The sequence below is a fragment of the Populus alba genome, chromosome 10 (genome assembly GCF_005239225.2).
Source record: "Populus alba chromosome 10, ASM523922v2, whole genome shotgun sequence".
Taxonomy (NCBI): Eukaryota; Viridiplantae; Streptophyta; class Magnoliopsida; order Malpighiales; family Salicaceae; genus Populus; species Populus alba.
The window spans coordinates 4,302,344-4,322,929 of record NC_133293.1 but is presented as its reverse complement, the minus strand read 5'-3'; the positions used below and the strand labels follow the sequence as shown (position 1 = coordinate 4,322,929).

The window sequence follows — 20,586 nt, the reverse complement described above, 5'->3', positions numbered from 1 at the left end:
AGTGGACTGATTTGCATTCTTTATGGTACTGGGGAACAAATTGCTGATATAATTACTAAAGGTGTACAGAATCCTTCATTTAAAGGTATCTTGGTGTACAGAATCCTTCATTTAAAGGTATCTTAGACAAGCTGGGAATGAAGAATCTCTTCCATCCAGCTTGAGGGGGAGTGTTGAAGATTCTGAAGAGATCAAGGCAGATTTGAATATGATCTGAACTTGATTTATGGGAAATGAATACAGAAAGTCAGATTTCTTTCCCATAAATCTGGTCCAAATAATAACACCATTTATGAGTAGTTAATAGCCTTCCTAATATAGATTTGTAGATGCTGTATATAATCAGGAATATATTCTGAAATAAGACTGAGAAGTAAGAATTCAAGAATTCTCCACACATACTAACACTTCAAGCAATTGTAATGATGTTTTCTGGGGCACAGTCTCCCAAAGTTGTTTTCTCATTTTCCCTCTCATTTGGTGGTGTTTAAAGCTGGAATCATGACCTGAAAACTTTTGTTTTGGAATCAACATAGAACATTCTTGCAGATTACTGCTTCCCCATGCATTATAAATCAGGCAAAGCGTTCTTCTTACTCTAGCTTTTAATAATAAAATTAGGTAACGGCAATCCCTAGCAAAACAACTCCAACCCCAAATCCAAGAGTCTATCTCTTGTCAGCTCAGCTCAAATATGTAGCTGATAAGTTGAGCTATGATAAAATCAAACCTAAATTTAACAATGCTTCCTCAGCTTTTAGCTCATATTCAGCAATAAATTTCTACAATGTCAGTTGTCATGACAGCAGACATATAAATTTCTAAAATGTTATAAAATGAAGTAAATTGCCATTACTCAGTTAGAAGGTTATTCCAGCTTCAAGAACTAATTGGGAATAAGCTTTTCATAATAATATTATGTGAGATGTAAGAGAATACCATGTAAGGATAGTATGAATGTGCTTGTTCTTAAAACAGCCTCCTTGTGTGTCCTGCAAACTAAGCAGAAACATATCCAATCTTTATCAAAGCTAATCTTAAATGTTCAATAACCTCGCTACAAATCATGTGACTTTGGCAATGCACACAAATTTCCCAATCAATGACAAACAGAAGAACCTCAGCCTTTTCCTCATTTCAATCAGCATGCCAAGAGTACAAACTGTGCGAAATAAATAAAAAGAAATAAGAACCCCATGAGAATAAGTCATTATCACAAACACAGACCAAGAAATATACAGACAGGTAAGGTATTAAGAAACCACAAATACGTAGAAAGACAGGTAAACTTGACTTCACTAATTTAGGAAAAGAACATGCAGAATATTGTATCCAGAGCTTCTACAAGCAAATTCAAGCAATTGCATGCGAATTGACATATAATAAAAGAATAACAGCTGCAAGCAGTCCATTACATTATCAAAGCTCTCAAGATGATGATACCTTGGCATCTTTAATGCAGGGCAATGCAAGCCAAGCTCATCTGTTACTTCAAGTGGATTGCTAGTCTCATCTCTCAATCCTAATTCTCCAACTGACAAGAGATTTATTAGTAAACCATGAAACTGAAAATTTGATTGTTGGTTCATCTGCTTTGAACACCTTTCCACTGGATAATCTCCAAACTTCCAACAAAGCTTCCACACCAAAAATTTAATCACAAGCAGCCGACAATGACCACCAAGATCCTGAAGGCGATGATCAGTCATTTCCTCATGCCTATCAGCCAACGCAAATCATGGGAACACCACAAGTTGTGTGCCCCTTTCCCTCTCTTCTTGACTGTGCTAGCTTTGTGTTGCATTTAATATGACATTATTACAATAAGGACAAGCTAAAAATATCAAATGGGTTTATGCTGCAATTTGCCTAATGAGGTCCGTGGGTTTCTTTGGTATGATAACAATTTTACCTTTCTGTCCATGGTCTTTATGGAATGATAACAACTTTACTTTCAGACTACATAAAGAGAGATTTGAATCATTCAAGAATAAAAGCACAAGCCCCTTCAAATAAGAATCAGATGCAATGACCTTGAAAATCATCATGAAAGGACAATCTCCAAATTTCCAGCATCCACACGAGTTAATAGTGCTTCAATAATATTATAAGCAGTAATCCACATGAATGTATGGTTTCCTTGTGTTCATGCAGTTGGAATCAGGCCTTTATGAGTTCCACTAGCAGAGTATTTCCTACTTCAAAATGAAGAAGAATTTCCTTTGTAACCTTTCTTCTCAGAACATGGAAAACTTTTGATATCCCTGCATAGCAACTTCTTTCTCCTAGTAAAATTTGTGACGTACCTCACTCACAGAGCTATTGCAATGTTCTGGGAAGTAGAAAGGATCATTTTCATTTGTTGGCATTTAAAGCTGGCATCATGTTTTGTGAAGCTTTTGTTTTGGAATCGGCCAAGAATTATGTTTACTACAGATTACATAGTACAAATCACTGCTTCCATATGTATTAAAAATCATATAAATGCTTTTTTACACTTGCATTCGTTAGGGATCACAGACAATTGGTCCATTAAGATTTTAAAAGCAATGCTCAAATCAAAGGCACTTAGGCTCAAGGTAATATCAATCCCTAGCAGGACAAATCTGACCCAAGTCCAACAATCTATATTGTCAATTTAAATATGCAGAGCCTCTTCCATAGATTTTCATCATAATTTTAACCGGCAAATCATGAGTAAAGTGTAACAGGTCCTAGCCTTAATTACTCATATTTTTGAAATTATCACATTAGAATCTTTTAAATTAGAATATGAATTTGTTTGAATTTCTCTATTAGCGAAGTAGAATTCTAGGACTATGGAAAATATTATGAAAAAGTTGTCACATTAGAATCTTTTAAATTAGAATATGAATTTGTTTGAATTTCTCTATTAGCGAAGTAGAATTCTAGGACTATGGAAAATATTATGAAAAAGTTGTGGGGACTTTCTATTAAGTCATGGGAGGATAAGACAACCTTGAATATGCCCTTATGGAGGCCCGAGCAACCTTGAATATGCTCAAAAACTATCTATTATCTTTTTCCAATTAGATCTTTGTAATCAATTTCTTTTAATTCAATAAAATTGCTATTGTTATCAATCTGAATTATTAGATTTGTTATAATTAATATTAGAGCAGTAAATCTATGGCAAAAAGGACAAGGATGTCACGATTTATTAAAGCGATTGCAGCCATGAAGGGCAGCAGGAGCATCTACTACACCAACAAACTCAACAAGAAATTTTGGAAGAACTAGAGAAACAACTTCAAAACATGTCAGCTAAAGAATTCTAGGCTATGAAAAAATCATGGAAAAACTTATGGGGACCTTCTATTAAGTCATGGGAGGATAAGGCAACCTTGAATATGCTTTTATAGAGACACGAGCAACCTTGAATATGCTCAGAAACTATTTTTATCTTTTTTCAATTGGGTTGTTGTAGTCAATTTCTTTTAATTCAATAAAATTGCTATTGTATCAACCTGAATTATCAAATTTGTTACATATAGATAAAGATACTGAGCAATAAACAAAGAGAAACAAAAAAGAATAAAAGAGTACACCACCATAACAGGTTATTGCAGACACAAGCATGAACATCATAATTAAAAATGATATATATAGAGTAACCATGAAATAAAATTTGAGTCAGAAGTCAGAAGAGACACAAGTTACTATCCTTCAAAAATCAATATAATTTAAACACTGATAACACAAAATTACGAAAAGAACATACAGATTTCCAGTACTTCTACAAGCAATAACACCAACTGTGAGCAAATTGACATACACTATAACTTAAAATGAAAAAATACCAGCAGCTTGCGGTGGAATACATTATCAAAGCTCTCAAGATGTTGATACCCTGACAGCTTTAAATGCAGGGTGAAGCAAGCCAAGCTCATCCTTCACTTCAAGTGGATTGGTAGTCTCATTTCTCACTCTCCTAACTCTCCGACTAGCCAGCGATTTATGAGTAAACCCATAAATCTGCAGAATTTGATTGTCCCCAAAATTAAACGCCCGATCCATCTGCTTCAAACACCTCTCCACTGAATAATCTCCGAACTTCCCACAAGGTTTGCACCCCACAAAGTGAGTGACAAGCGGCCAACGATGATCGCCCAGACCTGGGCGATAATTCTCAATCATTTCCTCATATCTATCAACCAAGATCCCCCAATAACCATGCAAATAATAAGCATTCTCTAAATACACTTTATCACCCCACTTATCCCTTTGTGTAGCCAATAAATAAACCATTGCAGACTGATCATCCGCTTCGAAAACCGGCCTATTCTTAAGTTCCCTGGTAAGCACCTTCCCTGCTTCGTCTCTAATCTTCCCTTTCGGTCCCATTGGTGACCACGCATCCAAAAGATCCAAAGACCATTGACAATTCCTCAGCAAAAAACTCCCAGTATTCAATCCAATCCAATTCTTTTCATCATAGACCATCTCATTCCACCCGTGCATTACAAAATTCGAATCCTTATACCTCTCCCACGGCACCTCAAATGCCATATCTGTAAACATAGCATCACTATCCATCCACCACAAGAACTCAACCTCCGGATGCGAAAGCAATAACTTCCTAATCAAAGGCAATTTCGCCCAAAACCCAGCCATTTCCGCATCAAGCAATGCCATGTTATAAAATATCTCTATTCCATGGAGTCTACAATAATCTATCTTATTTTTTATAGATTTTAACAAGTAATGATCCCCTACCGGATTCTCACAAGGTTTCGGCGACGATCCTGTAACTAACAAAACACGCGGTTTGTTAGGCTTAATAAAATTGCTAAAACTAGGGTTTTCACTCAACCATTTCTCTCGCAGTTGATTCCAATCGGATATTTTCGGACCCAGACTGTACGGTCTATTCGGATCCGGCTTCTCATCTTCCCCTTCATCGACCAAAATCTTGCTGATATCAAATGTGGCATAATTATTCGCATCATTAGCATTACTTGCTTCGTCGTTCTTGTTGTTGTTGGGCTGGTTAGACTCGGTGAGAACTCGATGTGGCTCGCCGTGTTTGCGAGCTGCGTAGAAGTGGTTTTTGAGGTCGTTGAAGTCTTGTTCTGGCGTACCGAACTTGCCGGCGCCGATTGTGCCACGTAGGACGACCACGGTCATGCAGAGGCAGAGAAGTGTGATTTTTCCGTGGCGGATAGCTCTTTGGATCTGGCGGACTCGGTGAGTCCCGATGCACCGGTCCAGCATTTTGACTCGGACTGAGTTGGAAAGAGAAAGTAAGGATGGGTCTTGTGAGTTGAGAGGTTTGCTTATGAAGGAGGGTGTGCTTGTAAATAAAAGGAAGTTTTAAGGGTGATTTAAAAGGAAATTTAGTCGGTGAAGCTGAGCAAGGAAAGAAGGAAGGGAATATCCAGTGAGGATAAAAAACAATTTGAGATTATTATTTATTTGATTTGATTAGCTTTTTTATTTTTTAAAAAATAATTGTGACTGGTTGCCCGTAAGCACGTTTAGGAATCATGTGATGCGTTGGGTGTAGGCATTGCATATGGTAAGGCACCTCTTTATGGAAGAAAAAAATATATTTATTTGTTAGAAACAATGTCAAGCAATTCTATATTTGAAAAAAAAAAATAGTCATTTGTTGTTTCTATGAAAAAAAAAAATTATTTATTAAAATCAATAAATATATAATCCAATTGATATTTATATTTACTTTATAAAATTATTTTAAAACTCAACTCGATCTGGTGGAATAATTTGTAAATTGAATTTTCAATTAGATCAGGTTTTAATAAAAATATAAGGAAAATTAATTGTTGTGATTTAATTAAAAACATGAATTGACTAATGACTTAGTTATTTGAGGAAATTCCGGTTAAAAATAGTTAATTTAAATTAATTAATTTGATTTATAATCTAGAATTTATCCTAGTGAACTCCAACTTAGATTTAAAGATTATGTTTTCTCTTAAGAAAAATATGGCACTTACTTCTCCTATTTAAATGCTAATTCATCTTTTATTTTTAACAATAAAATTTACAAGAAGAAATATGTTGTTAGTGGATTTAACTAATATTAAAAAAAATTAAGAGTTTAAAGTGAATATAAATTAAGGATATATAACATATTATGTATATGTATTTTAAAATGAATTTGTTTTTTTATTCGTGATTTATTTTTTCAATGTCCAACCAATAAATAATATACTAATATTAATTGATGAATGTATGTGTTGGCTTGGATAGATATATTATAGCATGTGTTTTGAGCTCATAAGAAATTGATATGGTTGTACACAAATTTTGAGGTTCAAATTATATGAAACAATTTTTACTAGACATATTTATTTGAGTATTTAATTTTATATCATTTGTATTCAAATACAACAGCCTATGATTTCACCAAGATTACCACATATTAAAATATTGATTAATATGGTGGGAAAAAATTTGTTTATTTGTAAATAATAAATTCAAATGTAATGGGCCTAAAAAAGTATTTAAAAGATCTCATTGAATGTATCTAAGCACAACTATTTTATGAGCTCATCTTAGAGGAGGAGCTCGACTCTATGGGCTCGTCTTAGAAGAAAAGCTTCGCTCCATTATCTTGTCTTGGAGGAGAAGCTTATCTTTATTAGCTCTTCTTAAGCAGTGCACTTATGCCTGTTTTTTTTATTTTAAAGGCTCAAATTTTTTGAGAATTTTTTTAAACTCACACGCTGGAACCTCAATATTTTATATTGATTCAATATATATTATTTTAATAAAAATACAACTCAAAATATTACAAGAGTAGAATTACACTAGAACCCCTCATATCTAAAAAATACAAGACTCGTGAGCTATAAATACATTATGAGTCTTTCAAATTCAAGCTTCATAATCTCTTCATTCTTACCACTTTCAACATATATGTTTTCAGAGTATATCTCTCTAAAATATCATTGTATTTTCTTTATCTACAAAGTTATTAACTTAAGCATTTAAGAGTCCCCGCATTCATTAAATAAAACCTTTAGCAAGTATCAATCACCAGCTACCTTGGCTAACTAGACACTAAAAACTACCAGCTACCAGTTACCAGTCATATGAGTTTTTTATATCAAACTATCAAATAACTTGACTAGAAAAAATAAATTAGATTGCTTGAACTAAAAAATTAATTGATTATCCAACATATCAATTTTATTTTTAAATATCTTGGATTTTAAGATTTATTAATAAATAACTAGATTATTGTAATTGGACAATGATCTCCTGTTTTGTTAAGACAATGCTACACATTAAAAAGGTTACTGAGTTCAGAAAAAACATATAACTATACTTATCTTGATTCAAGGTAAGATTAATTATACTATTAATAGAGAAAAAAAATGTACTAATGTAATTCAAGCATCTACCTTTGGTAAATTATTTTGATATTTAGAAATAATTGAAAGATCACAATTGAAACTCGAATTATTTAATAATAAGTGATCTGGACCTAAAGACTCATTTATATACCTAGCAATTATGAAGTTTGCACCTAAAACACTCAATGATCCTATAATTAGAAGTTTTTAAACTTTAATTTGAGTTCTTACTCATAGTCTTTGTGAGATAATGAGATAGAAAAAAAGTTATAGAAAACCAAAAAAAGAAATATTAGGGATTATCATTAGCCTTATTTTCTCGAGGAAGATGAGATGCATGAAGCAATGATTATGCTTCGGGGGACTCTAATTTATTTGCAAATAATTAACTGCTCGAAATTACATGAAATAACTAGTTAAATTTAACCTAAATCCAAGGAAATATGAATTTTTTATACTCAAACTTTACTTATTGGTTTCACATATTTACCAGGGACTAGTAAAAAAAATAAAAAACTGATTAAATAGAGAAAACTGAAAAAAAAACTAAAATAACCAATTAAAATTTTTTTAAAAAAAAACTGATTGGTTTGGTTTGGTTTCAGTTTTATAAGCCTGAAATCAAAAAAACCAAACCGAACCCAAACAAAAAAAAAACTTGAAAAAAACCGAGCCAAACCTAAAAATCAAGTCAAACCAGTTTGAACTGGTTTTTGTTCTAAAAAACCGAATCGAAACCCTTCAGTTTGAACCGGTTTCGGTTTGATTTTTTTTTTTTTTTTAAATTCGGTTTGGTTTTTTTTTTTATATATAAAAATCAAACCGAATAAAACCAAGTATTTATAGGTATTCATGACTTGAACCTCAATGTTATAGCTAGCTTAAAGGTATTTAGTATATAATTAGTTTGGTGTGTATATAATTTTTTTTAATTTTAAAATTATTTATTTATTTAAGGTTACGTATAAGCGGGGCAAACTAGGATATAAGCACAAATTTGTAATATTTCCGATCGATTCATATTTATTTGAGTTGGTAACCACGTGAAATTGTCATTATTCCTATATTTGTATTTATAAATATCTCAAAGTCAAAGCAGACAAAGTAGCGTGCAGATCACAACAATATAATGAAAACCAGCACATGCCTTGCTGCATGTTGTTTGAACTAAGCAAAGAGCATTTTGCATTTATTACGACTTCTACCCCTCTTAACTACTACTTCTTCTAGTGAAGGTGATTAGAGAACCCCTGCTAGGCGACAACCTTTTGAGTAGTCACTCAATAAACATTTTTTTTTTTTTTTTTGGATTTGAGGAAACCCCACCTTTTAGAAAGCGTACTTTTGTGAGTCCAGGTGAGTGAGTAAAATCCTAGGTGTCTCAGGCTCTTACAAGAGGTGCACGTTCTAACTCGAACTCGAGACCTGTTGTGCACATCTCAAACCCTTTGTCACCACGCTACGTTCCTTGGAGACCAATCAATAAACACGTACAAGCAATAAGTGGTTTTCTTTTTTAAGTTTAACTGTGTGAGGGTGCTTCTAATTGCAAAATCAATTATTTTATATTTTAATATTTAATTTATTGAAAATTAAGTTTTTATAATTTACTGTAGTTTACTTTATATGGAGTTAGATTGGTCTCATAATTAATATCATAAGTTTGATGGGTTAACTCAGTAGACTTGATTTTTTTTTTATTTTTTTTTTAAGTGATATATTTTTTTTCAATTTCATCCATCAACATTGTTTTAATTGAAAATTAAGCTTCATAATTTATTTTAGTTTGCTTTCAATAAGATTATCTTGGTTTCATAACTTAAATTATTGATTTAACTGGTTAACCTAGTTGACTCAAGGTTTTTTATTTTCTTTTTTAATTTGAATTTTTTTAATTTCATCATTTAACATGGAATTAATTATGAATTAGATTTCATGATTTATTCTGGTTTGCTTTCTATAAAGTTATTTCAATTTTATGACTCATGTCACATATTTTGCAGATTAACCCATGCAATTTTAAGTCGTTTTATTGTGTCGTGTTTTTAAATTGAATTTCCTTTTTATATTTCAATTTTTAACATTGAGTTTATTGAAAATTAAGCTTCATAATTTGTTTTGATTTACTTTTTATGAGGTTATCATGGTTTCATGACCTTAGCATAGGTTTAGTAGGTTAATCCGGGTTGACTCGTATTTTTTTTTTGTTTATTTTCTATGAGGTTATTCTAATTTTATGACCTGAATCACGAGTTTGATATGTTAACTCAGGTCAATTTTTTGTGTTATTCTTTAATAAAGTTTTTTTCAATTTTGTTCTTTAACATTGGATTGATTGAAATTGAACTTTATAATTTATTTTAATTTGCTTTATATAAGGTTATCATAATCTCATAATCCAAGTTGATGACTTGGCATATGTTAACTGAATCGATTCAATATATTGTCTTTTTAATATTATTTTTTTTAAAAAAAATATATTGTTCATTTTTCTAATACATAGTTTTATGTTAATTAGTATATCTTTTCATTTGACTATTGGATCCGATAGTTTTACTAAAAGATTCTAAAGGTTATTTTTTTATAATGTTAAAATTTTATAAAAATTAGACATTAAGAAGGACTTACGATAAAATTAGAAGCTACTGAACAAGAGTTGTAACATTTTTCTAATTGATTTAAGATTTTTTTTAATTTTACTATCAGTTTAGGAAAGAAAAGGAGGGGGAGGGGGGGTTGAAATTTTATATGGTAATAATGAGTGAGTTAGTTGTAGCAAAAAATCTACCAATAAAGGAATCAAGACAATTATAGATTATACGTATGGCCTAAGGTGCGTTTCAGAGATAATTATGAAATGAAGGAAACTGTGGAAGTAATAGCGTGCATGTTCTTGAAGTGATTCTAGACTAATTTACAAAAAAAAAAATAAAAAATATTATTAAATTAACATAAATGGCCTTAGGAGGTTATATTTAAAAATATTGCCATACATACAGCGTGGGAATGGCTGTATGAGATGAGAAAAGGGGATTGGAGATACATTTCATCAATTGATGAAAACGGATAGTTTTATTGCCTTAATTCCTAAAGGGAGTCGGGCTTGGAGACAATAAAATTCAAGAAAGGCTTTTTCATGAAAAGTTAATATGAGATGTTAGTTTTTCAAGGAATTGTCCCGTTTAATTTAGAGCTCTAGAGCTTCAGATATAAATAAATATATAAGTAGAAATTGAGCTAGTAAATTTAATAAAATTAACAGAAAAAAAAAAATTTAACCATGTTAAAGGTAAGATCCGGTCTCCTTTCCTTCCTTTCATAAATTTTGTAGCGTCATGTCTTGACACTTGAAAGGAAATAAATTATATTTGAAATTGATTTGTGATGTTCGTTATGTTTTGATAATGAGTCATAATCTTAAGAGATATAATGAGAATGTAAATGTAAAAAAAAAAAAAAAAAAATTGTAAAAGATAAGTAAATGTTGTTGTTCTTACTATTGTTATTTTGCAAAATATGATTTGAATATGGAATAATATGGTATGCTTGTTGATTCAGGAGGAACCACATGAGGGACACAACAACAACAAAGGAGCTTGAGTCGAACTTCTGCAGTAAATAGATGATCTATACCTATACTTTTTACGTAAAGATGATTTTAATAATATATTTTTATTTTTATCTATATTTTAAAGGTTGTTGCAATGTTGGGTGGGTAAAAAATATATAATTATCAAATTATAAGGAACAAAATAGAAATTGAGAAAAATCTCAAGGTATAGTTTCCAAAAAAAAAAAAAAAAGAAGTGTTAAATGAACAATGTTGGGTAAAAAATGGCTGAATTTTCCATCCATATTCAATTTTAGTCCCATTATTTTTTTTTTTGAAACAAATTACCAATGAAAAAAAATGAAGAAACAAATTATAGTTTCCATTAAGCTTCATCACCAATTAATACAACATGAAAATATGAAAAAAAAATTAGAAAGAAAAAAAAGGACAGAAGAATAGAATCACTACTACATTCCAAGTGTTTTCATTCACAATCTACCCACATGTTTTAGGTTTTTATTACTTATGTTTGTACTAGGGAATTTGTTTTTATAATTTAGTTTTAAATCATGCATTTCTATTAATGATTACATCAATGAAATCTCTTGTTGGAATTGATGAAAAAAAAAAATAAAAAATGCTAGAGAGATGCTTCATATTCTTACTGAAATTAGTTGTGCCCGTACACATTACTAAAAAAGGAAGTCGAATTCTTACATGTTTTTAATTGATTGGAGGAATTAAGATCAAGATAGCCATGAGATCTCTCGACTGCAAGAATTGCGACAATTAGTTGTAAAAAGAGAAAGGACTCCATTAATGGCATATATAATTTAGCAGTTACTTGCGCGAAAATCAAGAAGATGGCCTCAGAAAGAAAGTTAAAGGAACCCCTGGATTTTCTCATCTAGCATTCCTTCTTAATTCTCTATTTTATGTCAATGCTTCGTCTCCTCCCTTCTCTTCCAATTCTTCACGATTCTAATGGCTTCCAGAACCCAAAAAAACCTAGCAGAAAAAGATCAACCCGTCCTTGCCAAGCCAAAAACTAGAAAGACCAGCAACGCTAAAGGTTCTTTATGGTCACTTTTTATGGTATTAGTGGCACCTCCTTCCCTGTCCTTGACCATAATATACTTGTTTGGTTCAGGCAGAAGGTACCGTGCCCTAGCCAAACCCTCTTGGTTTCCTTCTCTAACAGTAATTCATTTAGGCTCCGTGGGTTCATCCTTTCTTATGAGCCTAGCAGCCTGGCTAGTGTGGACTAATGATGGGTTTCATGTTGACTCGGATGCGTTGCCTCTCTACATTGCTCAAATCTCTTTGAGCATGGTCTGGGATCCTCTTGTGCTCAGGATTGGAGCAGTTTGGCTTGGATTTCTGTTCTCCATGCTTAATTTGGGGACTCTTCTTGCATGTTACTGGGCCTTTGGCAAGGTTAATCCTTTGTCTAAAAAGTTTGTCAAGCCTTGCTTGACATGGGTTGCATATCTAACCCTGGTCACATTTGATCTTATGTTTCTTTGAATCCTGGTTTGTCAACATCATAGCCATGTGTTTGGTGGAAGTTTGAGATTCAATTTCTTGGATGACTGCTTTATTAATTCTGGAACTGCCCTTCTCCCCTGTCATGTGAACAAGTCTTGGTGCTTCTTATACTCAGGACGTGTACAACTGCTCTATATATATATATATAAGATGGATCTCTTCGTGGGAAAACATACAAAATCCTCACTTTCTTTTTATTTATTATATCCATCCCTTTTTAATTATGGTTTCAAAGAATGATTGGTGGGGATTTGCCAATGATGTTTCAGCAATATTCAAGAACAACTTTCTTTTCTTAGCAGCTTTTATGCAAGGCAATTATTTCAAATTAAGGCATAGTTCTATTATAGCCATGTTAATTAGTCAACAGACTTATCACAGAAGCCAGAGAGGTGCAGATGGACAGAAACAGAAGTGTATCTCCTAATTTTGTAATGTGTAATCGAGCAGGGGGAGGACATGCATGGCTCATCTCTTTTTCACCTGTATTGCTAGCAAGCATGCTATGATGATGAGCCTGGTTTGCCTTTTACCTTTTTGGTTCTGGAAGAACGAAAGAGAAAAGAGGGTCTTCATCATAAATGATAGAGTTGATAGTGGCAGTATTTCAATTTAGATTTTACTAGTCAAAGCTGCTACATCAAACCTTGGATAATCCCAGGTTTTCTAACTTTGTGTAGAATAATTGACATCTTTGTAATGGGCTGCGATGATTTTTCCTGTCTCCTTGCTGTAGTCTAATAGTTTTCCTGATAGTTTGTAAACAATCTTGAAAAGATTCTTCCTTTCAGATGAATTTGATTTGCTCTGAGAAAGTATCTCCCTGGCATCTTCGTTGTATTCTAAATGCAGTCTTGAGATCTTAATCTCTCCACACATTTACATCCAACTTCATCTTGCTGGCAGCCGAAATAGACGAAGTTTTCTTACTACAGCATTAAAAACAAGAGTCTTTTATATTTGATATATAGTTTATAAGTTGTTGGTGGATCAAACTTTGTCCTCAAACCATGGCCACATGTATGCTTTAAGTTTCTCAATTTCTTTTTTCCAAAAATTTGATAGTCATTTGATTCCCTGAACGTGCGAAGATGAAATATTTTTATATGTTTATTCTCTCCCATTGCATCTTTCTTTCTTCTTCCTACCTTCTTCAGCTCCCACCCGACGATCTCCCTTGGCTCCTAATATTCAGCCATTTCTTTCCTATTATCTCTTCAGTTCAACAACTCAACATCTTCAATCTTCATGTCCTGAAAAGAACCCTTTAAAAACAAAGTCTTCAGATACAAAAAGCTTTGCATTTGGCTAACATATATAGCTCGCTGGAGCTAAAGATGCTGGACTGGTGCCTTGGAAGTTATCGGGACCGCCCGTTCCAGAGACCAACGTGCCACGTCAAGGTCACCCTACTCTGCCTCTTCATGACCGCCATCGTCCTACTTGGCACAATTGGCGCCGGCAAGTTTGGCACTCAGGAGCAACACTTCAACTACCTCCGCCACAACTTCTACTCTTCTCGCAAGCGCGCCGAGCCACAGAAAGTTGTCATTGAATTGACTCGCAACAACAGCAGGAATGATACGAATACCAAAAGCGATGATCCAAATAGCTATGCCTCATTTGATGTTAACAAGCTATTTGTCGATGAAGGCGAAGACGATGAGAATCCTGATTCGGACAAGCCATACAGTTTGGGGCCTAAGATTTCAGATTGGGACCAGAAGAGAGCTGAATGGCTAGGTGAAAACCCGAAGTTTCCCAACTTTGTTGGGCCTGACAAACCGAGAGTCCTGTTAGTCACAGGATCTTCACCGAAACCTTGCGAGAATCGTGTCGGCGATCATTACCTGCTAAAATCAATTAAAAATAAGATTGATTACTGCAGGCTTCACGGCATCGACATTTTCTACAACATGGCTCTGCTTGACGCTGAAATGGCTGGCTTTTGGGCTAAGCTGCCGTTAATAAGGAAGCTGCTGGTTTCGCAGCCCGAGATAGAGTTCTTGTGGTGGATGGATAGCGATGCCATGTTTACAGACATGGCATTCGAGGTGCCGTGGGAGAAGTACAAGGATTATAACCTTGTGATGCACGGGTGGAAGGAGATGGTTTATGATCAAAGGAATTGGATTGGACTGAACACAGGGAGCTTCTTCATAAGGAACTGTCAATGGTCATTGGATCTTTTAGATGCATGGACACCAATGGGGCCTAAAGGGAAGGTTAGAGACGAAGCAGGGAAACTACTTGCCAAGGAGCTGAGAGGGAGGCCGGTTTTCGAAGCTGATGATCAGTCTGCAATGGTATATTTGCTGGCTACACAGAGGGATAAGTGGGGCGAGAAAGTATATTTAGAGAATGCTTATTATTTGCATGGTTACTGGGAGATCTTGGTTGACAGGTACGAGGAGATGATCGAGAAATACCATGCCGGTCTTGGTGATGATCGGTGGCCTCTTGTAACTCACTTCGTCGGATGCAAACCTTGCGGGAAGGCGGGGGATTATCCGGTGGAGAGGTGCTTGAAGCAGATGGACCGTGCTTTCAATTTTGGAGACGATCAGATTCTGCAGATATATGGGTATGCTCATACTTCGCTGGCTGCTTGGAGGGTTAGGAAGAGCAGTAATTAATCCACTTTAAGCAAGCTGTTTAGGGCATTAAAACCATTGCAAGAGAGGGTTCTGCTGATGCTGTGCTTGCTTGCTTTCTAGCTGCTCGTGTTCTTCGTTTAAGAATCTATCTATAGACTGTAGGAGTTGTTGAAATGTGTTTTTTTTTTTTTTTTTTAAATTCCAATCGATCTTAAATTAACCAATGATTTATCCACTAAAATGTCATCACAAATCCACGCATCATCGTAATTCCATTTCTTAATTGTAACTATTTAACAATTATTAAGATATAGTTTTAATATTAAGATTATTAATTTTTTTAAAAATATATATTTTTTTTAATTTTAAAATACATTAAAATATTTTTTTTTTTATTTTTTTAAATTTATTTTTAACACTAACACATTAAAATAATTTTAAAATAAATAAAAAAATTAATTTAAAAATAAAAAACAAAATTTTTAAAAATGAAAGTTTGTTAAACATTATTTTTAACATTAACAAATTAAAATAAATAAATAAAAATTAATTTTAAAAACAAAAAACAAAATTTTAGAAAACATTTTTTTAAAAAATATTTTGTCTGTTTGATTTTATATTTTAAAAATAATTTTAAAAAATTTTATTTTTTAATTTTATTTTAAATTTAAATTTTAGTATTTTTATATCATTTTAATGAGTTAATATTAAAATTAATTTTTTTAAAATAAAAAATATTATTTTTATATTTTTAAATAAAAAATATTATTAAAAATAATCACGCAATTGTAAAAACTATATGTGTAATTTTTTTATTTAATGAAAAGGAAAAGTAAAACTGTAATTTTCCCCAAGTTACAAGGATAAATTTGTAACAATACGCTTCCTCACGCTTCTTTTGCGAGACCTGCTCATACTTCCACCTTTCATTTCCCTCCTCTCCTCTCCCTCTCCCTCTCTCCGGTCCTGTTAATCGAACTCTCGGAAGGGCACAGAAGAAGCAAAAAAATGGTAAGTCTTTCCGAATCCATAAATATTACCCTCTTCGTGCTACACTCTATTAGGGTTTCTATGGTTATAAATTAGGTTATTTTTTTAGATTCAGTGAGTGTTGATTTTGTGATATCTTTTTTTAATTATTGTAATCTTCAGATTTGTAGAGAATGTATTGTTCCAATGAGAAATCAGGAAATCTTGGTAAAAAATCTTTATTATGTTGGAATTATTTCGTTTATTGCTATTGGAATTTCTGTTGTTTGGCAGGATGGGCACGATGCAGATGATGCCAAAAAGAGCACTGCTGATATGACTGCTTTTGTGAGTTCTAGTCTACATTCTTAAGTGTATTCTACATAATCCATCCATTTTAGCTTCGATAATTTTATAAGATTTCATTGTTGTCTTAAGAATGATTTCTTGAACAAATGGGCCGTGTGAAGATTTTCCATGTATCATGCACTGTTATGCTATGGAGATATGCCTCTTGATGGTTTGGATCTGAGGCTTCCTTCTTTTAAAATTATTTGGATTCTTCAACTACAGTTAGTTTAGTTAGCGTGTGCTGGAGCGAGACATTATGGCCTATTATTATAAGCGCCTTTCATTTAGTATTATTTCGGTTAGTTTTGTGCCACGATTATGTGTGGAAAATGGCAACAGTGGATGGAGTTTATGGTTCGAGTGAATGAATGTTTGGCTTTAGCTGATCGTTTGCATTGCTTTTCTGCAGGTGCAAAATTTGCTTCAGCAGATGGTGAGTATCTTTTTTGCTAAATCTGTGATGATTATCTGTTTTGCATTAGCAAATCTAAGGGAAGATGCATAAGTTGGTTATCTTTGCTTTTTGCAGCAATCCAGGTTCCAGACAATGTCTGACTCCATCGTTACAAAGAATATCCTTTTTTTTTACCCCTCATTTTTTCCCTAAATGCTTAGGGTGTTTGTATGAAAAAGGGCAGTTCCATTATTATTTGAGTAGCTTAGCGCTTATTATGGGGATAAGTTTACACTTCTGTGAAATGGCATTTGTGAGAAGTCCACTTGGTACATCATTAGTCTACTTTGGATGATATGCTATCTTACTTGCATATCGTCAGAGTTCTATGATTTGAAATCTGATGTAGCTGTTTCCATCTGGGATAGTCGCCAAAAATCTTCTTTGTAAGGTTATAGTTGTGATGTCAAAATGAAAATTTTATTTTATTTTATTTTGACAGAATTTTCAAGGGTGTTTCACTGTTTTAAACTACAAGAGAGTTTGAAATTTTCTTTTGAATGGTAGACTTTCTCTCAAATACCATGGAAGACAAAATGGAACAATTTCACTCTCATGGAATTTAATTGGTAATGCTTAGAATAGATTGCTTAATGTGGATATGATGCCAATGTAACCTATCAATGGTTTCCTTGACTGCGATGTTACTCGATGAAATGGGCAACAGGATAGATGAGTTGGAGCAGAGCATCAATGATCTCAGAACTGAAATGGGGGTAGAGGGTTCCCCTTCTCCTTCTGTCCCTCCCAAGGTCAAGGAAGAACCCAAGCCAGGCGATGATTCTGCTTAAGTTCATTATATCATCTTCTAAAGCTATGAATTCAAGGAATACGTACTTCTTCGATCTCTTATTATTGTTGTTTTCTTTTTGGAAAAAAAAAAAAACTTATGGAGAGAGCATCCAATAGCTTGTTGCCTTGTTGATCTTTCTCTTTTCTTTTTTGTGTGTTGGGGCTAGGGAATGGAATGAAACGGGAGTATTAATGCTGAAATTTATGGTATGCTATGAAAGTGCTTATGGGTTTGAGAATTTAATTTGTCTTGTGTGGTTGTGTAAGTCCTATGATCTGTTCCATTATCATCCTGGTACCACCATCTCAGTACCTGTGGTAGCATTTTGACTATGTAAGAGTAGGGGGCAGCATATGCGAATTATTTTGAACAAAATGGAGTTCTGGTCCAAATATGCTTACGAATTGTGACCATGAGTGTGTGTTATGAGGTTCTCCAATAAGATGGAGATTGCATGGTAACGAGGTTACATTGGCATAATTTGTCTATGTTTGCATTGCTCTAATGGAGGAAAAGAATGAGATTCATGCGACAAAATTCGTTTTGGTCAAAAAAGGCTTCTTCTTTGGTGCTATTTTAAAGCTGTCAGAAAGAGACATGTATGTATTTGTTGGCAATTAAGGGTTTAGGCGTGTATGATGATATGCCTTTCCAATAAAATCCAAAATAAGTCTTGCTAATTAGCTGGGCCAGCCATCCAGCGCAGGTACAGATCACAAAGTGTGAGGTTCATGGCTGGACTTCTTGTGCTCTAGATGTTTCCTTCTGCCTTCATTGCACTTACAATCAGATTTGGGGTGACCATTTTATCCATCCAATCAATATAGATGAAAAACCCAGCAGAGACCTTGACCTTGTTCCGCAATTTTTGTACTGCCCCGTGATAATTCGACAAAGCTGCTGCTGCTAGCTGTTTATGCTTCTTTTCCAACTGTTGGTTAAGTAATTCCTCATCTTAGTTAATACTTTTGTTTCCATATTGAATGGTAAATAATGATTGAAAAATAGCTATTCAAAATTCAGTAAGTTAGAAGTGTGTGCATTCAAATTTATTCAAAAATAGCTCGGTTTCGGCCCGGTTTTTTCCGGTTTGGGTTTGGTTTAGTTCGGTTTTTTTAGTTTTAGGCTTATAAAACCGAAATCGAACTGAACCGATCAAATTTTTTTTAAAATTTTAATCGGTTTTTTTTCACGGTTTGATTTTTTTCAGTTATTTTTTTTCCGGTTTTCTCGGTTTTTTTACTTATCTTTTTTTTTGTTTCCATATTGAATAGTAAATAATGATTGAAAAAATAGATATTGGAAATTCAATAAGATAGAAGTGTGTGTATTCAAATTTATTCAAAATTCAATAGTACATAAATTTCTTAGCTTTCTGAACACTAGTTTTGGTTTTGAATATGCTAGAAATCCGATCTCTATGTATCACTCCTTAGATTAGTTTCTGCTGAAATATTTTGCCTTGAGCCGAAACCCCTGGAGGAAAAAGAGAGAGAAAATCAGAATTAGAAAGAAATAAAATGTATAATAACAATAACTTTGAGAACAAAATAATGGTGATTGCCCCTTTTTTGTTGGAATTGACCCATGGATCATTGAGTTTTCATTGGAAATGGCCTACTTTTATTCCTTGGTTTTTAGTTGGATGAACTAAATCATTTAAAAAATTCATTCAAACAATAAATATTTTATTATCAACTAGGCTCCGGTTCCTATTTTTTCTTACATGGATTCTATTAATGTCCTCCATTAATTTCATAACTTGGTTTCTTTCTATATATTTACTTGTTGGAACTTGCTGAATTCATAAACCAAAAAACGAGGACGAGAAGCCATGGGACAGAATCACTTTAAATCAACAATATACTCATCCTATACTGTTCAATTTTTATCTTTTATTTTTACTCCACACCTTTCTTATTAATACGTGACAATCAAACAACCCATATGGAGGAACATCGCCCCGTCTCGAACATGGTACCATGTTCCTCCTCAGCGCACCGTAGCTTATGTACCTTCTAGTTTGTAGAATGCGCATGTTGCTCTCCGTGCCCATCTGGAACTCCTCATCCATCAAGCACTCTGCAACGGATCCCCGACACTCAAAGCAATAGAAATCTTTGAAGACTTCTCTTTTAACAACATTTAAATAATTGTTTAAGATTGAATTTATTTCTCAAATCTAAATTAAAATTTCTTTGTTAACTATTCTCTTTGTAAGCTTTACGTCTTGTAATAATACTCAGCCAAGAATAGCCAAGACTAACGTCTTAAAATATGGTATGGTGTGGATGTGCAGCTCTGCCACGAATAGGCTGATTACTTCCAAGGATCATGCGTCTGTTCAGATTAATGCTGGCCCCTTGGATGAGTATATGGCGTTTATACCGGTCCACTTCAGTACAATTTTGCCCTCTGTGGTTTTCGTTCGTGCACAGGTTTGACTCTGAGATTCTCATCATCTGCATGCAGAACTTTTAGTTTCTGCTACTTGGTTTTTGTATCCAGTGTGACAATTTGAATAAATTGATGTTCACATTTGAATATTAAGATTTCTACTCTTGATACATGTTGTCTCTGACCCTGACCTTCATTATGCAACTGTTTTAGAGGAAGAAATTCTTTTCTTTGGATATAAGTGAGTTTTTTTATTATAAAAAAAATGATTACGGGGAGAGAGAGTGTTTGCATTAAAGTGGGAATTTTGAAGTTGAGATCACAGTTACTTTTGGTTTGTTCTCTTGAGATGAGAAGATTTCAGCTCAAACAGCTGCAGTAGTTTGCCTTTCTGCTTGTCTACCGAATAGTTTTCTGAACTCATCACCATGGGGCTTCCCATTCGATTTTACATGTTGATGTATTGTGATACAAAGATTCCCTGATGTTTGGGATCTACGGAGTATAGCAGGGGAGGGTTAATCCATCCTAATTCCTTTTGTTTATTAAGGGTAAGATCTTGCTCTTAACACTCAATT

At 33.5% G+C, this 20,586-nt stretch overlaps 3 protein-coding genes across 3 annotated transcripts; 2 read left to right on the top strand and 1 right to left on the bottom strand.

The window, feature by feature from the left end:
* Positions 1-852: 852 nt before the first annotated feature.
* LOC118034505 (xyloglucan 6-xylosyltransferase 2) lies at positions 853-5,406 on the bottom strand. The gene is made up of 2 exons (XM_035039821.2): positions 3,822-5,406; positions 853-1,162 (listed from the first exon to the last, which is right to left on the bottom strand). Exon 1 carries the CDS (start codon positions 5,233-5,235, stop codon positions 3,856-3,858), a length of 1,380 nt encoding a protein of 459 aa, XP_034895712.1. The 5' UTR covers positions 5,236-5,406; the 3' UTR covers positions 853-1,162; positions 3,822-3,855.
* An 8,035-nt stretch (positions 5,407-13,441) lies between these two features.
* Positions 13,442-15,146, top strand: LOC118034506 (xyloglucan 6-xylosyltransferase 2). The gene has a single exon (XM_035039824.2). It carries the CDS (start codon positions 13,785-13,787, stop codon positions 15,081-15,083), a length of 1,299 nt encoding a protein of 432 aa, XP_034895715.1. The 5' UTR covers positions 13,442-13,784; the 3' UTR covers positions 15,084-15,146.
* Positions 15,147-15,941: 795 nt separating this feature from the next.
* Positions 15,942-17,854, top strand: LOC118034507 (heat shock factor-binding protein-like). Its single transcript, XM_035039825.2, has 5 exons — positions 15,942-16,055; positions 16,308-16,361; positions 16,774-16,797; positions 16,894-16,936; positions 17,467-17,854. Exons 1-5 carry the CDS (start codon positions 16,053-16,055, stop codon positions 17,607-17,609), a joined length of 267 nt encoding a protein of 88 aa, XP_034895716.1. The 5' UTR covers positions 15,942-16,052; the 3' UTR covers positions 17,610-17,854.
* Positions 17,855-20,586: the final 2,732 nt, after the last annotated feature.

Excerpts from the sequence above, each read along its gene's own strand:
- LOC118034505 (XM_035039821.2), bottom strand. The coding sequence starts at position 5,235 with ATGCTGGACCGGTGCATCGGGACTCACCGAGTCCGCCAGATCCAAAGA.
- LOC118034506 (XM_035039824.2), top strand. The coding sequence starts at position 13,785 with ATGCTGGACTGGTGCCTTGGAAGTTATCGGGACCGCCCGTTCCAGAGA.
- LOC118034507 (XM_035039825.2), top strand. Across the intron at positions 16,362-16,773 it reads CTGCTGATATGACTGCTTTT|GTGCAAAATTTGCTTCAGCA; the intron begins GTGAGTTCTAGT and ends GCTTTTCTGCAG. Across the intron at positions 16,798-16,893 it reads AAAATTTGCTTCAGCAGATG|CAATCCAGGTTCCAGACAAT; the intron begins GTGAGTATCTTT and ends TGCTTTTTGCAG.